Below are 17,305 nucleotides of genomic sequence, written 5' to 3'. Positions count from 1 at the left end.
GAACTGACCCCGCCCCAGGTTTCCGGACTCCGCTGAGGGGAGGAACCTCGCGTCCCGGTTTCTCCGACCGGAAGTCGGGGGGAGGAGCTTAGTGTCGCGGGCGCCGGAGGGCCGGAAGTTGTGCTTTGGATGGATGGGCTTCTCCTACCTGTGGTTCCCCGAGGTTCTGCTTCCAATTTAGAAAGACTCCGTGACCTGATCCTCAGCCCCGCTTCGCCTTCCGACTTCCGAGATGTCTGCGATTCCTGCTGAGGAAAGTGACCAGCTGCTGATCCGACCCCTGTAAGGGACCAGCGCGAGAGGGAATGAAGCCACGGGCTGTGAGAGGCGAGGAGGGGTAACCGGATGTTTGGCCGCCTCAGTCGCCCGCCCGCACGCTCGCAGGCCTCGGGAGCCTGCTCTTGGTCCGCAGTTGCGGGCCAGGCCTCTCGGGCTGAAGGGGTTTGGAGAACTGTGGATCGGAACGGGCCTGCTAGGTTGAATGGGACTTTTGCTTTTTCTTCAGTCTCAGGGGAGAGTGTGTGGGAGTTGGGGGCGGGAAAAGATGTCTCTTTGGGCCGCTGGGCGCTTTCCTAGACGCTAAAGAGTGGAAGCGGCAATGCAGATGACGGCAGGATGAGACGAGGACCTGGGTTAAGCTCTGGCAGGTGTGAAGAAGAGCCAGATCTGTTTCTTATGTTACCTCCAGGACTTGACATTTGCCGGGATGTTAAAGAGGAAATAAATGAGCTCTGAGTTTTGACCTTCTGACTTCAGACCCCAGCAGAATAAGGAAGGGAGAAAGAGGAGAAAGAGCAGAGATGTGAAGGACAAAGACTCAAACCTTAATTGTCCACGAGAGAAGGCTAGTCTTTGAGTGGAGCTGGCCTTCTGCCAGAGAAACACTTCACAGATCTAGAATGCTGCTTAGAACTTAGACAAAGTGGAGAACTTTGTCCTAGAGATGAGCGGTTTGCGTTCACAAATGCATGTTTAGGTAGAAGTTAGCATCGCATTAACTCGTGCATTTTTCAAAAGGTAGACAGCGTCCCTGCATCCATCCAGTAAGGATTAGTTGAGCACCTACCGGAGACATAACACAGGTTCCCCACTGCTTAGTTCACACCTGTCCTCCCTCCCTGTGTTCAGCGAACACTGAGCAAGTGTCAAGCATCACACTAGGCACTAAGCGCTGAGTTAACTGAATTCACTCTTTTGGTAGGAATAGCAACGCGAAGTGAAAAGTTCTGGAGAGATCGTTTGGAACAATAGGAGACCATTATTTCGGGGTCAGACGTGGAATTCAGTCCCTACTCTCATTTGCTAGGACAGCAACCTCACTGAACCCATTTCTTCACGTTTAAATAATATAGCAACACATTGCAAGGAGTGAAGCTCATAGTAGGTGCTCAGTAAATGGTAACTCTTAGAAGCGTACCGATAGGCATTGCACTGAGTGCTGGGAGACTACGGAAAAGGGATTTCTAACAAGCTGACAAGCAAAACCTAGCTCCCGTATCCCGGCGGATGCAGTGCTGAGTCCTAAAGAATAAGTAGGAATTAAAGACCGGTAAAGTGACGGGCAAGGATGTTCCAGGCAGAGGAAGTGGCCCGCGTGAAAAAGTGGTCACAGTGTGTGGCTGGTTTCCTCATGGCTGTGGCTGAAAGATGAGCTGGTGAGGTGGGAGAAAGGCTGTCAGGGACCAGTTTATGAAGGACTCTGTATACATACTAAGGAGTTTGGGTGTTTGTCATGTCAGTTCTAGAGAGCCAATGAAGGCTTTAAGCATGGATGAGATACAGTGGGAATTTGGCTTTAGGAAGATCGCTCCTAAGGATCTTCTCGCTTTAGGAAGATCTCTCCTAAGATCCCTCCTTTAGGAAGATCTGCTCCAGCAGTGTAGCAGATGAGTGAGTTCAGTGGAGGGAATCCAGGAGGAATGTAGTGGAAATAATCCAAGTAAAAAACAGTGAGGGCTTGGCAGGAATGAGTTGAGCATTGAATGAATTGGAAAGTAGGTTTCAGAGAGTAAGGAGGTGACATCTTTACAGCTTTGTAGCTGATCAGATGTATTGGAAGGGGCAGTTGTGGAGAGGAGTGTTAGGAGGTCTTGGGTTCCTAAGCTGAGCAGCTGGTAAGGGGTCATGTTAGTCACTTGAGTACAGGAGCTGGGGCAGTTCTGGAGTAAAGGTGGGAGTTCTGTGTTATAACAGCTTTATTGAGATACGATTTACATACCATACGGCTCGTTAAAAGTGTACAATTCAGTGGTTTCTAGTATATTCAGAGTTGTAAGACCATCACCACTAATTCCAGAGCATTGTTATCATGCCGAATATAAGCTCTGTACCCATTAGCAGTCACCCCCATGTCCTCCCAACTTCCCCAGCTCCTGGCCACCATTACTCTGCTGTCCTTCTCTACAGATTTGCCAATTCTGGACATCTCACTTAAATGGGATCATATGTAACTTTTTGTGACTGGCTTTGACTTCTTTCACTTAGCCTTATGTTTCCAAGGTTTATGATTTGGAAGTTTTTAGTCATTCAGCAAGAATTTCTTGAGATTTACCACATTCCAGGTGCTACAGCTAAATAGTGTAAGAAAGACAATGTCTCTGCTCTTAGGGAGCCTTCATTTTAATAGAAACAAACCGTAAGTAAGTGGATATAGTAACCTCGTGTTAGTATAAATGTTGTGATAGGTAGAGTTGTGCGAAGGACAAAGGAGAGGAGGTAGTCAAGAGGAGGCCTCAGAAGGTGGCATTTGGACGGAGATCCAGATGGTACAAAGGAGCCAATCGTGTCAACATCTGAGGGCAGAGCATTCTAGGGAAAAAGAGCAAGGACAAGGGACTTGAGGTGAAGACGAGTTTGGCGTATTTGACCATGAGGTGCCTGTGGGATTTGCCAGTAGAAATACCTAACCGCCTACAAGTACAGACTTGGAACTCATCAGCATGTCACACGTGTGGGACCGAAGATCACGGAGCCTGAGAAGAGGGCCAAGGAGAGGCCCGTGCAGTGTCAACGTTTGAAGTGTGGGCAGAGGCCTGTGAGTGTAGGGAAACTCCAGAGGAAAACCAGTGAGACAGAGGAGAGCGTGACTCAGAAACACCAAGGGAGAAGAGCCCAAAATCCCAGGCCGGCTTGAACGGCGAGGAGCCGCCGAGAGGCCAGCGGCAGGGAGTGTGCGGGGCTCTCAGGAGGCGGCCGCGCAGAGGGTGGCGTGGGAACCGAGGGGAATCAGAAGGGAGGCCTTTTAATGTTAGGGTGAGAACGCCGCAGCAGGTCTGGGTCGTGATGCAAAAGTAGGCGGGAGGGGAGGCGTCCAGGGCCTCCGGAGGACAGAGCGTGCAGAGCGGACATCCGTGGTGGCAAGGTCAGCCTTGGACAGAAAGAGAGCTCTGTTGTGTTGCTACAGGAGAAATGGAGGGGAAATATGTGGGTTAGTTGGGAGGTGAAGTTGAGGAAACTGGCAAACAAGCTGTATGTTTTTTTAACATTTATTTATTTATTTTGGAGAGACAGAAAGAAACAGAGTGTAAGCGCGGGAGGGGGAGTCACAGAATCCGAAGGAGGCTCCAGCTGTCAGCCCAGAGCCCGATGCGCGGCTCGAACCCACGAACCATGAGACCATGACCTGAGCCGAAGGCTGAGCCCCCCAGGCGCCCCTAAGCTGTATGTTTTTTGATGCAGAGAAGGCCTCTGCCTCAAGTGAAGAAGAAAGAAGGTTGGGAAAGTTAGGAAAGAGAACAGAGTTTGAAATCGTCGCTGTGGAAACTCTTAAGAGAAAACTGAGCTGGGGACACCTAAGAAGTTGCCTAGAGGGCCAGTTAACGTGGGCGGCCAGGAACTCATGGCAGCACCACGGTTGTTTGATTTTTGTTCATCAGAGTCCCCCTGGATGGTAGGATCTCCATTTGGAGATGGAGCCGCCCCATGTCTGTCTCCCAGTGAGTGGACCGAGGTCCTTGAAGTCAGGGTCCGTGTAACAGGCATTTCCGTATGCGAGGCACGTAGAGTACAGTGCTTGACGTTCAGGGAGTGAATTCAGTGTTACCTAGAATGGGTGGGAAAAGGTATCAGAGAAGGTGAGGGACTGGAAAAAATGGGTGGGGCTTAGCTTCAAGTGCATCTTAGGATAATTGGAAATTAAGGCTGTTTTACTCATTTAGGGAGAAAGGAGAATAGCCTGATCACTTGGCATCCAACACCCTGAAATAACAAACTAGAGGGAAAAGGGACTGAGGTTCACAGCCAGGAATAAAATAAGTCTATTTAAATCTAAGCTATGTAGTAAATGCATGATTTTCCTAAAGAAAATGAAAGAATTTGGAAGTCCTTACGGGTTCACACTCAAGTGCTGATCCTAAAAGTATGACCAGATAATCTGCATAACCGCTAGATTACATTTCCGTTAACATCATAATTTAGCCCTAACATTCCGAAGATTGGATTTAACCTTGGGCTTCACGTATCTGCACCGTCTCCTCTCAAGTTTTAGCAACTGCGAAATCCCTGAACTCCCAAGGGTTAAGTTCCATCTTTTCCCACACTGACACCGCTCTTCCCTATCTTTGTAAGTTTCTAGAACTCTTACCTGCCTCAGATAAGTGTTATCATCAAAATGGGGCAGTATTTAAGTTGTAAAAAAGAAAGTTTGGATTTATTGGGCTTGATTTTGGTTGTTTCTAATCATTTTTACTTCTCCCCTTGAATGTTTGCAGTGGAGCTGGGCAAGAAGTAGGAAGATCATGTATTATCCTGGAGTTCAAAGGAAGAAAAATAATGGTAATTATTTTGTAGGGAGGTTAATAGTACAGCTGTGTCTGCATTGGGGGTTAGGTCTTTCCTGGTACTGTAGCTGTCTGTTCAGCTCCCAGAAAAATGTCATAGTTTGTATATGTAGCCTGTGCTGCGTAATGTTAATGTGAATAACGTAGACTTCTGTTTAGTAATTTGACGAAACATTAAGTTAACTGAGAAGATGTATTCTAAAATTGTAGAATTGTCAACCAGGTCCCTCTTCTGCTCATGGAGGGTCGGGTCAAACCAACTGGCCCCACCCGCCGTGGAGGACAGCCAAGGAACTGAGTGCCGGAACAGGTGCAGAGCCCCAGCCACCCCCATGCTGCCCGGGATGATAGAGCCCTGGTTCGGCAGTGTAGATACCGAAGTTCGGGGGCCCCTGACTTGGGCAAGGCAGTCTGCCCCTCTATGCCCATTTCCTTGTCTGAAAGACGGGAGATGATCTACAGAGTCCTCACTAGAAAGGCATTTCAGTGGCTCATCTTGTTCCTGTGGTTCCACTTCTCTTGCTTCTCCCAATCATTGAAGAACAGGCATATGCCAGATACTGTCATCTTTTTAGTCATTTATTGTATGAATGTAATGCCCCCAAAATGAGTAGGTAACTCATTAATGACTGACTTTTAAGAACTCATTCCCTAATACGTTAAAATACTTATGTTGCCCTGACCCGGTCGGTTTCCCATTTTTGATTAGCATCTTCTCACAATAGTCAGGTCTGGTAGTAGTGAATCTCTGAACTTAAAATGCCCCCCATGTTCTGATAACCAAGGTTTTTGAAGAAGAGTTCGTGCATTGTTAGTTTGCATTCACAAAACCAGCTGAAGAGAAGGTGTCTTAGATCTTGTTTCCTATGACTGAAATGTGGGCTGTGTTTTATGTTTGAGAAGTTAGAATTGTTAACGGCATCTGTGCCACGTTGACTAACAACTGGATTCCAGATGTCAGTGTATACAGTCCGTCTTGATGGCGTGTGTGATGGATTTGTTATAAATACTGTTTATTAAATAAGTTTTAATAACGTATAGGAAACTGTGATCCTTTTTTCTCTTTCAGTTGGACTGCGGGATCCACCCTGGCCTGGAAGGAATGGATGCGCTTCCTTATATTGATTTAATTGACCCCGCTGAGATTGATCTCCTGTTAATTAGTCAGTAGGTCCTTTTCTTTACTCATGACACGGTTTTTCAAGAACTTTCACTCTAAAGATGATTATCAGATTTTAAGACTACTAGGAATCATATTGCAGTCGGGCAGGACAACACTCCCTCTTGGCATCATGGGTTCGAGACACTTATGGGGCTCCTGGGTGGCTCATTGGGTTAAGCATCTGACTCTTGACCCGGGGTCAGGTCATGCTCTCACGTTCACGAAATTAAGCCCCGCATCGGGCTCTGTGCTGACAGAATGAAGCCTGCTTGGGATTCTCTCTCTCTCCCTCTTTCTCTCTGCCCCTCCTCCATTCCTGCCCCCTTGTGTGCACATGTGCGCGCGCGCTCTCTCTCTCTCTCTCTCTCTCTCTCACTCAGAATAAATAAGTTTAACGTTAGAGACGCTTATTCTGAAAAACTTACTTTCCTGCTTGTAGAGTACGTGAGAAAGAGATAGCATACACTTTGGATCACTGTAAAACTTGAGACCAAGAAAGCCCTTTCGCAGAATATCTCCTTGAGGTCACTGTCCTTGACACACCTTATAGGAACTTCATTTGTAAATGTTTTGGCTTCATACCACTGAAGTGCTTATTATGATTCTGGCTGTCAAGAGGAGGTTTGGGTATGTTCCTCCTTCTGTAATTATCATTGGTAAATGTTTTGATGTTTAAAAAATACTTCCAGTGTCGTCTGTATGGTAGACCTGGATGCATTATTCCTTCCCTCTGCATATAACCTAGCCTTGGTGTTCTGAAAGTATCCATATGCCATTGTTACATAGAACTTTGTTGCACAGTCAGCAGCAGTTTGATTTCAGGTGGTATTTGATGGATAATACTTTAAGAATTGACAGAATCTGGGGCGCCTGGGTGGCTCAGTCGGTTAAGCATCTGACTTCAGCTCAGGTCATGATCTCGCGGTTCGTGAGTTCAAGCCCTGCGTTGGTCTCTGTGCTGACGGCTCAGAGCCTGGGGCCTGTTTCCGATTCTGTGTCTCCCTCTCTCTCTCTGACCCTCCCCTGTTCATGCTCTGTCTCTCTCTGTCTCAAAAATAAATAAACGTTAAAAAAATTTTTAAATAAAAAAATAGAATTGACAGAATTTTCTTGTTTCTTTTTAAGTTTCCATCTGGATCACTGTGGAGCTTTGCCCTGGTTTCTACAGAAGACAAGTTTCAAAGGAAGGACATTTATGACTCACGCTACAAAAGCTATTTATAGATGGCTTCTCTCAGATTATGTCAAAGTTAGGTAAATACCTCTATTAGATTTATACAGGGATTTGATTCTACAGAATACATATAGTTCAAGATATGGACCTTTTTATGTTTTGAAGTGAGACACTCTTTTTATTCACAAGGATGTCATTCATTTGTCAGTATCAACTCCTCAGATACCCAGCATGTACCTAGCACCTTCCTGGCCATAAAGTCTTTATGAACTTTTTACATCCTTTTGAATCTTTGTAATTTAAGTGAATTATAAGGTATGTTAGCAGTATTCTATAAACAGAATTTTATGATTTTATTAAAATTTAAGATCAGGTACATGATACAGTGACATATACTGAAATGTTATTTTAGACTATTTGATCAAAGCACATTACCGTCAGAAATGAAAAAGTTTCCCGAGGAAGGTTTTTCCAGTTTTAAGAGGATAATCAGACAAGCTACAAGTATTTTTGTGATACGTACAGCATACGTTTTTAGCCTTGGAAAGCTTACTGTTTAATTTGTATATTCCAGGAGTAGCTTGGATACAATTTATTACTCTTCACATATAAATACAAAAGAATGGAAGAGGTGCCCTTAGTAATAATTATTCTGCTTAACACTTGAATGATATTTACCATGTGCAGACACAGTCCGCACTCCTCAGCATGTTAACTCATTTAATCTTCATATCAACTTCATGATGCACGTTCTGTTAAGAATCCCATTGTCCAGGTGATGGACCGGAGGCACAGAGAGGCTAGGTGACGTGCCTGTGATGGTCATAGTAAGAGACAAAGCTACGATTTAGACCCAAGCAATCTGGCACTGGAGTCCGTGTCCTTAGCCACCACTCCCTTTTGCTTTTTTGGAAGTACATTAGTATAATTTTCAGGAGAAAACTTACACTACCCTTTTTAGAGAAATCTCACATCCTGATATGAGAATCTCTGTTCAGTGTATATGAGCGAGTTTATCACTGGGGAGTGTCGGGGCAGAAAAAGACGTGGAGAAATACCATCATAGAGTACTTTGCCTTAACTTACTATGTACTTTGCTTAAAATCATGTTTTGTAGCTGTATACACCAAACATTTTTATTATTATAATTGCAGAATTAAAAAATGTCCGAGAGATTCTAAATAGTGTAATCCTTGAGGTGAAATAACTTTGTGGCTCCTTCATTCACAGACAGTCTCTGAGTTTCAAGAGTTTAAAAAATCTGACTTTCAGTTTTTTCTCATTGACATCTTTGACAATTTAGTAACATATCAGCAGATGACATGCTGTACACGGAGACAGATTTGGAAGAGAGCATGGACAAAATCGAAACCATCAACTTTCATGAAGTTAAAGAAGTTGCAGGAATCAAGTTTTGGTGTTACCATGCAGGCCACGTTCTAGGAGCTGCCATGTTCATGATTGAGATCGCGGGCGTGAAGGTACCTTTGCTCTGGCAACTTCCTCCCCAGAAGTAATGAGTGCAGAGCTTTGTGCCAGCAAGCGATACTGAAGAAAGTTCCGTAAGACTTGCAGAGTGCTACACACTGAAACAAGGATAAAATTAAATTGAGACTTCTTCCTTTTAAATATCACAGTTCATACCCCCACGGTACAACTTCCTCTATCGCGATTATGAAAAGTAAAATAAGCTCCTTAAAAGACTAACGTTCTTTCACAATATTATAGGATCAGTTCCTTTCCAGCGTCCTTTAGGAGAATGATGAGGGCAGAACTTTCTTCCTGGCTGCACCTATTTAACAGCAAACTGATTTGGCATTCACGTGTAAGCCCCTGAAGGGGGTGCTGCATGAGTGACAGGTGTTAATCAGAACAGATCCTTGCCGCCATCCTTGAGGAAAAAAGACAAAGGGAGTCAATGAACTTGTCAAAGACTGGTGGATGGCCGCACCAGCACTTACTTCCGGTGCACGTTGGATCACTTGGGGAGCCTTATTAAAAACACTCATTGAATCAATTTGAGGGTGTGGCTTTGCCCTTTTTTTTTTCTTTTTAAGTTTTCTAGGTGATTCCCATGTGTAGGCAGAGCTGAGAATCGATGCTCCGGCGTAATATTGTCCTGAATAGTTAGCAGCTGCTCATAGATGTGAAACGTTTACGTATCGAGTTATACTAAGTATTGCTAAATCATTTATCCTTACTGTTTGCTCAGAGGCACAAAAAATAAGTAGAGAATAACACTAAGGCAGATCGATATTCCCATGTGAAACTTGGTGCTTACCCTCCTATGATTTTTATCCTCCATTTTACATGGTTTTTCCATATACCTCAGTAGATTTCTTTCCTCATCATGCCCTTTTCCTCTTGGGTGTTCAGAGCACCTTCTCAAGTTTATTAATACACAGGTTACCTGTGCTGGGTGCGTCTGGGAGTGTATCATTCCCCCAAGTTAAGAGGGAATAATTGAAACACTGGATGGTTTATGACTGAACTAAGTTAAACACTTTGAATTATTAATATTGCATCTAAGTTTCATCCCTTGTGGGCTGTTGTTTCTACTGAAATTCACCTTCAGATTTTATGAGTTAAATATATTTACTAGTAAAACAAAGCCTTCCAAATCCTGACTTTCTAGCTTCGTTTTTTTTCACAGCTTTTGTACACAGGTGATTTCTCAAGACAAGAAGATAGACACTTAATGGCAGCTGAAATTCCGAATATTAAACCTGACATTCTCATTATTGTAAGTGTTAGTGTGGTGTATTTTATTTTATTATTTGCTTAAATGTTTATTTGTTTATTTTGAGAGAGAGAAGGCGAGAGAAAGTGTGGGTGGGGGAGGGGCAGAGAGAGAGAGAATCCCAAGTTGGCAGCTCAGAGCAGACATGGGCCTTGAACCCACAAACTGTAAGATCATGACCTGAGCCAAAGTTGGATGCTTAACCAACGCCACCCAGGCGTCCCAGTCCTGATGCCATTTTCTAAAAGTCTCTTACTGCTTGGCCAGATCTGAATTCTAACATTTTTATTTGCTCTTTTTTTCCAATTAGTATTATAACAGTATGTGTTCAAGTAAATGGCATGTTAATGGAGAAACGAGTCACTTTGCTTCTGCATTTTATTGATGTTTCACTTTTGTATTCTTTGAGAATCGTCAATCTTGGTCTCCTACTTCTAATGTGTTATTTAGGAATCTACGTATGGGACGCACATCCATGAGAAGCGTGAAGAGAGAGAAGCAAGATTCTGTAACACTGTTCATGACATTGTAAACAGAGGGGGCAGAGGCCTCATTCCCGTCTTTGCTCTTGGAAGGGCTCAGGAGCTGCTCTTGATCTTAGGTATGCTTTTCCTTTTTATTTGGGGGATTTTCGTAATCTTGGAGTGTGGCTCTATCAAGATAATTGCCTGGCCTTGGCTAGATCATTCTGTCTTTCCAGGCTTCAGTTTCTGCATCTAAAAGCAGATGTGGAGCTATAAAAGCCCCGAGAAACAGTGGCCCTTGGGCGCTGCTACTGGGAATATAAATATTTCCCCCTTCTGTTTGCCATCAGCCTCAGAATTCTCTGCAGTGAGCTCAGAAGTCCGAAAAACCTGCTACCCTTTGGTCCAGCAGTACCACGTGTGGGAAATAAATGATGTAAAGACAATTTTATGAATAAGAGTAATCATTGCTTCAGTAGTTGTAAAGAAATATCATGTCAGTAAATATCACCTTGTAGGAAAAAATCATGTCACGGATGAGTAATTATATGTTGGCACATAAAATGCATATGGACATATATAAAATATATATAATTGGACCAGCGGGCCTGGGCGGCTTTCGGTTAAACGTCTGACTCTTGATCTCAGCTCAGGTCTTGATCTCAGGATCGTGAGTTCAAGCCCCACAGAGCCTACCTAAAAAAAAAAAAAGAAAGAAAAAGGAAAAAATTAATTGGAATCAGAACGTTAGAGTTCAGAACAGTATGTTCTCTGATCCTATTTAAAAATATACAAATAGGGCTGCCTGGCGGGCTCAGTTGGTAGAGCATGAGACTTTTGATCTCGAGATTCTAAGTTCAATCTCCACTTTGGATGTATAGGTTACTTAAGACTAAAATCTTAAAAAACAATACACCAGTGACTGGAAAGATGTTAAGCCTGCGTAATGAGAAAGTGGATGATTTCTTTTTTTATTTTCTGCTTTTCTCTACTTTGCAAATACTTCAATGAGCATGTATAAATTTTTGGGTACCACTCTTCGCATGTATTTATATTTAACGATTCTAACTCAGACATTCTGTGGTGCTATTTGGGGAAAGCACTCTTCTTAAAGACTGAGCGCCTTGTGTGTAAAGAGCTTCAGTGCAAAGAACTAGAAATGGTCACATCAAGCTGTTGCTCTCAGCTCTCCCATCTCTAGGATGATGCGGATAAGTCTGTCCCTGTTACACTGACAAGGAAAACAAGGAAAAACGGAGTAAATGACCTCAGCTCGAAAGCTGATCCGTGAGAGAGATCAGACATAGTAGGACTGCATTTTCTGCGCCCTAAGCCAATCCAATGTTCTTTTGCTCCTTTTTTCTTAATTTTTTTTTAACGCTTATTTATTATTGAGAGAGCGAGAGAGAGCATGAGCAGGGGAGGGGCAGAGAGAGGAGGAGACACAGAATCCGAAGGAGGCTCCAGACTCTGAGCCCGATGTAGGACTCAAAAAACCCCGCGAGATCATGACCTGAGCCGAAGTCAGACACTTAAGTGACTGAGCCACCCAGGCGCCCCTCTTGCTTCTTTTTTCTTTTTTCTAACTGCAAGTCAAATTTGCCCTCAGAAGTCTCGAACTAAAACGTCTCCGTAACAAAGTAATTTGAAGAACAGAAGAAATTGGGAAGCTGAAGCCATGGCTGTTACCATCAAATTGGGTCACCAGATTCAGCACATAAAAATATAGGACACCCAGTTAAATTTTAACATCAGAAAAATAATGAAGAATATTTTAGCACAAGTGTCTCAAAGATTTAGTAACCTATTTTTATACCGAAAATCTTGTGTTTTTTATCTGAAATTCAAGTTTAATTTGGCATTTGATAATTTTACCTGGCAAGTCTGCCATCAGAGCATATATTGCGATTCCTCCTCTATGCAATTGGTTGTTCCTTTTCCCCTAAATTCTCCCTTGTGATATAGTATTAACAGAGGGCAGCCATTTGAATGAGTGGTTTCAAATCTCATCTGTGTTCTAGCCGTGTGACCTTGAGCAAGTTACTCAACTTTTCTTTGATATTTAAAATGTCTCCACAAAAATACACACACACACAAATAGGAGATGTGATGTGATCTTGGGATGCAGTAGGCAATGCAAGGTATTTGAGAAATAAAAGAGTATGTGAAAACTTAGGCAGCATTAAAATTTTTAATTTCACCAGTAAAAACGCGAGCAGAATAAAGCAAAGGGCGAAGCAGGAAATATATTTGTAACCTACATGACAGAAGTCCCTGTCCTTTATATAGAGTTTCTACTTATAAATCAAGTAGGAAAATACCATTCCCACACTCTTCAACCTTTTTTCAGCCTCAGTTTCCTAATCTATAAGATAGAGATGAATTGTTTTAAAAATTAGAAATAATAAATGTAAATAGCATACTAGGCATTTAATGCATTTTCTAAATGCAGGTACACCTAGGAGAACAAATGATACCTTTTGACCATGCTACTCTTATAATATTTTGGGATTTAATGAGAGTTTTCTTGTAAAATGAGCCTTCCTTTAAAGATACATTGTGTATGTTAGGGGCACCTGGGTGGCTCAGCGGTTGAGCGTCTGACTTTGGCTCAGGTCATGATCTCGCAGTTCATGGGTTCAAGCCCCATGTTGGGCTCTGTGCTGACAGCTCAGAGCCTGGAGCCTGCTTCGGATTCTGTGTCTCCCTCTCTCTCTCTGCCCCTCCCCTGCTCATGCTCTGTCTCTGTCTCTCTCTCTCTCTCTTTCAGAAATAACCATTAAAAAAAAAAAAGAAACACAATTTGTAAGCATATATTGCCAACAGGTTTTGTTTATTTTTTTTAATGATTTGATGGTTTCTTTATTTTTTTTTTAATTTTTTTAATGTTTATGTATTTTTGAGAGAGAGAGAAAAACAGAGTGTGAGCGCGGGAGGGGCAGAGGGAGAGACACAGAATCTGAAGCAGGCTCCAGGCTCTGAGCTGTCAGCACAGGGGCCGACATGGGGCTCGTGGGACTTGAACTCATGAGCCATAAGATCCTGACCTGAACTGAAGTCAGATTTTTTTGAAGTCAGATTCTTAACCGACTGAGCCACCCAGATACCCCGACAGGTTTTGTTCATTATGAGAAACTGTTTAGCAGCTTTTCAAAAAAATATAGTCGTACAGTAATATTGTTTGTATGTGTTCAGAAACTATTTTAACTCTTTCGACAGTCCTGTTTTTTAACTGGCAAAGTTTAACTACACAAAGTCTAATTTTGATAAGTCTTTGAAATATTGAGAATACATTTTTATTTAAAATTGTCACAGGATTTAGTCTCTGGAAGGTAATAAGTTATGGTCTGTTACTCAGCTAAACTTCTACTGAGTCATTTTTAAAAGCTTCCACGTCAGGGCACCCGGATGGCTCAGTCCGTTAAGCGCTGACTTTGGTTTCAGCTCAGATCGTGGTCTCACTGTTAGTGAGTGTGAGTCCTGTGTCATGCTCCCCGTGGAGCCCAGAGCCTGCTTGGGAGTCTCAGTCTCTCCCTGTCTATCTGCCCCTCCCCGCCTTGTGCTTGCTCTCTCTCTCTCTCTCTCAAAATAAATTAATTAATTAATTAAAAAATAAAAGCTTCCATGGCTTGGGACTGTGATCACAGTCTTCTTTTTAGGTCTTGCACTAGTATTCAGAAATAAGTTTTGATGTTGTAAGTTTAAGTTAGTAAGCACCACGCTAATTTTTTTTGAACTCTTTAAAACATAGTTATGTGCCACAAAATGAAAAGGCAACCTACTAAATGGGAGAAAATGTTTACAAATCATGCATCTGATAAAGGGTTAATATCCAAAATATATGAAGAACTTACACAACTTAAAAAACGTGATTAAAAACGGGCAGGAGCCTGGAAGAAACATTTTTACAAAGAAGACATATAGATGGCCAACAGGCACATGAAAAGATACTCAGCATCACTAATCATCTAGGGAAATGCAAATCAGAACCACAGTGAGATACCGTCTCATACCTGCCAGATTGGCTATTATCAAAAAGACCAGCAAAGAAACAAAAAGATAAATGTTGGTCAGGATATAGAGAGAAGGAAACCGTCACACATTGTTGGTGGGAATGTGAATTGGTGCAGCCACTGAAAAACAGCGTGGAATTTCCTCAAAAAATTAAAAAAAGAACTACCATGCCATCCAGCAGTTCCACTTCTGGTTTTTGTGTTTTTTTTTTTAAGTTTATTTATTTTAAGAGACAGAGTGTGTGAAGGGCAGAGAGACAGAGGGAGAGAGAGAAAATCCCAAGCAAGCTCTGCACTGTCAGCACAGAGCCTGATGCAGGGCTCCAACTCATGAACCAGGGGATCATGACCTGAGCCGAGATCAAGAGTCAGACGCTAAACTGACTGAGCCACCAGGCACCCCTTCTACTTCTTCGGTTTTTATCCGAAGAAAATGAAAACACCAATTTAAAGACATATATGCACCCCTGTGCATTGCAGCATTATTTACAGTAGCTAAGACATGGAAATGCCCCACGTGTTCATTGATGAATGAGTGGACAGAGGAGATGTGGCACGCATATACAGTGGAGAATGTGACTCCACGTTAGAAAAGAACAAAGTCTTGCCATGTGCAACAACATGGATGGAACTGGAGGGTATTACATAGTGAAATAAGTCAGACAGAGAAAGACAAATACCGTATGACTTCACTTATGTGTACAGTCTAAAAAATAAAATGGGTGCCTAGGTGGTTCAGTCCATTAAGTGTCTGACTCTTAATTTCAGCTCAGGTCACTATCTCAACAGTTAGTGAGTCTGAGCCCTTCATTGGGCTCTGCATTGACAGCGAGGAACCTGCTTGGGATTCTCTCTCTCCCTCTCTCTCTGCCCCTCCTCTGCTTGAGCGCTCTCTCGAAATAAATGTGTTTTTTTAATCTTTTAAAAAATAATAAATAAACAAAGCCAAACAAACAGACTCATAGATACAGGAAACTGTTGGTTGCTGGAGGTGGGAGGGCTTAGGAGTCCAGCAAAATAGGTGAAGGGGATTAAGAGGTACAAACTCCCAGTTACAAGTGAGTTATGGAAATGTAACATACAGCATAGGAAATATGGTTAGTGATACTGTAATGATTTTGGCGACAGATGCTAGGTAGGGGATCGTCTTGTAACGTATAAAAATATTGAATCACTGTGATGTACACCTGAAACTAATGGGATATGTCAATTATACTTTATACTTCAATTTGAAAGAAAAAAAAAAAAAATGTTAGCGTAGCCGGGGCTGGGCACTTAGGAAACCTTCAGAGCCTGACAGCCCCTTCCCTTGCCCTATTGTAGCTTCTGTACCTTGCATCAGAGCTAAAGCACAAGGGGGGCCAACACGTGTTGAATGAAGGGGCGTGCTTTCCAACCAGAGGCTGCATCCCAGGGCCTCGGGCCATCTGTTAGTGTCAAATCCTAGCTGCCTGCATTCCGGTGCGTGGTCTTGCGTCTTGGGCAAGTGGTTTGGGATTTCTGAGCTTCCGTTCCTTCTGTAAAATGTGGACTGTGCCCTCTGTGTGGTTGCAGACACCCTACGCGAGCCCTCTTCAGCGCCCAGCGTAGAATCTGTGCTCAGGAAATAGCAGCTGCTGCTAGCGCAGCTAACTGTCCCCGCCACAGGATTGCAGGGTCGCTAAGGGACACCGAGGGGCAGAAGTCGGAGTCTCGATTACAAGCAGCCTACAGCAGGTGACTGACTAAAGCAGGAGGGAATGCACTGGAAGGTATTGGTGTCCCAGACTATCCAGGAAAAATGGGAAGCAAGCCTGGAACAGGGCCCTTCCTGAAGGCAGGAGGCAAGAGCCATTAGGAATGCGTCCCAGGAAGGAGTGCCCGCTACTTGTTACCTGGGCGTCCGCAGGCAGGGCCAAGCCCCGCGAGAGGCCCACCAGGTGCAGAGCCATGAGGACGAGGCCAACTGCAGGAGGGACCAGAAGGGACCCTGAGAGAGGAAGTGGCCTGAAGGAAAACAAGCAAGGTCCGAGCCCAGCACCCCCACCCCTGGCTTTCCACCCCTGCGCATAGCAACGTCTTAAATGTGGCTTACCCTTGGGGCGCCTGGGTGGCGCGGTCGGTTGAGCGTCCGACTTCAGCCAGGTCACGATCTCGCGGTCCGTGGGTTCGAGCCCCCGCGTCGGGCTCCGGGCTGACGGCTCGGAGCCTGGAGCCTGTTTCCGGTTCTGTGTCTCCCTCTCTCTCTGCCCCTCCCCCGTTCATGCTCTGTCTCTCTCTGTCCCAAAAATAAACGTTGGAAAAAAAAAAAAAATTTTAAATGTGGCTTACCCTTAAGCAGGGTAATAATTACTGCAGACATAGCCGACATGTTGAACAAATTGTTGTGTGCTCGTAATTACAAATTGCATTTCTAACACTCCAGGGGGTTCCAAACCTTGATATCTTTGCTGTTAACACATAAATTAGTGATTTGTGGAAATTGCAAGAGAAGGATATGTAGAGTTTTTTTTATTTCTATAAATATAGATATAAATCTATAGATACAGATTTATATACATATTTAAATGTATATATCAAATAAATTTATCAAATAAATATATATCAAATAAATTTGATTTATTTCTTGGATGTCTGAATTTCTTTAAATTAATTACATGTATCACTTATTATTTGAACTATTTATCCCACATAACAAAATGAAATTTGTTTCTGATGAAATCTCTCTCTCTAGACGAGTACTGGCAGAATCACCCAGAACTCCATGATATTCCCATATACTACGCGTCATCTTTGGCCAAGAAGTGCATGGCAGTGTACCAGACGTACGTAAATGCCATGAACGACAAAATCCGCAAACAGATCAACATCAACAATCCCTTTGTGTTCAAGCACATCAGTAACCTCAAGGTGAGTGCTGAGGAAGAGGAAGGACCGGTAAACACAGAGAAGTCGATAGCACATTGATTCCGGGCCAAGTCCTTTTGGCTGAGGT

General features: G+C 43.4%; 1 protein-coding gene across 1 annotated transcript in view; it reads left to right on the top strand.

Moving 5' to 3' along the window:
• The first annotated feature begins 90 nt into the window (after positions 1 to 90).
• The window catches only part of CPSF3 (cleavage and polyadenylation specific factor 3), a 40,080-nt gene continuing 22,865 nt past the window's right edge, over positions 91 to 17,305 (top strand). The window contains exons 1-8 of the mRNA XM_030311674.2: positions 91 to 282; positions 4,710 to 4,773; positions 5,848 to 5,945; positions 7,066 to 7,194; positions 8,418 to 8,595; positions 9,768 to 9,857; positions 10,305 to 10,455; positions 17,045 to 17,220. Of these exons, the coding sequence (XP_030167534.1) occupies positions 233 to 282; positions 4,710 to 4,773; positions 5,848 to 5,945; positions 7,066 to 7,194; positions 8,418 to 8,595; positions 9,768 to 9,857; positions 10,305 to 10,455; positions 17,045 to 17,220 (936 nt within the window). The 5' untranslated portion in view covers positions 91 to 232. The remainder of the gene's footprint in view (positions 283 to 4,709; positions 4,774 to 5,847; positions 5,946 to 7,065; positions 7,195 to 8,417; positions 8,596 to 9,767; positions 9,858 to 10,304; positions 10,456 to 17,044; positions 17,221 to 17,305) is intronic.

Source organism: Lynx canadensis, chromosome A3, assembly GCF_007474595.2.
Source record: "Lynx canadensis isolate LIC74 chromosome A3, mLynCan4.pri.v2, whole genome shotgun sequence".
In the NCBI taxonomy this organism is placed as follows: domain Eukaryota; kingdom Metazoa; phylum Chordata; class Mammalia; order Carnivora; family Felidae; genus Lynx; species Lynx canadensis.
The sequence above is the reverse complement of the archived record's forward strand: the minus strand, read 5'-3'. Positions and strand labels throughout refer to the sequence as shown.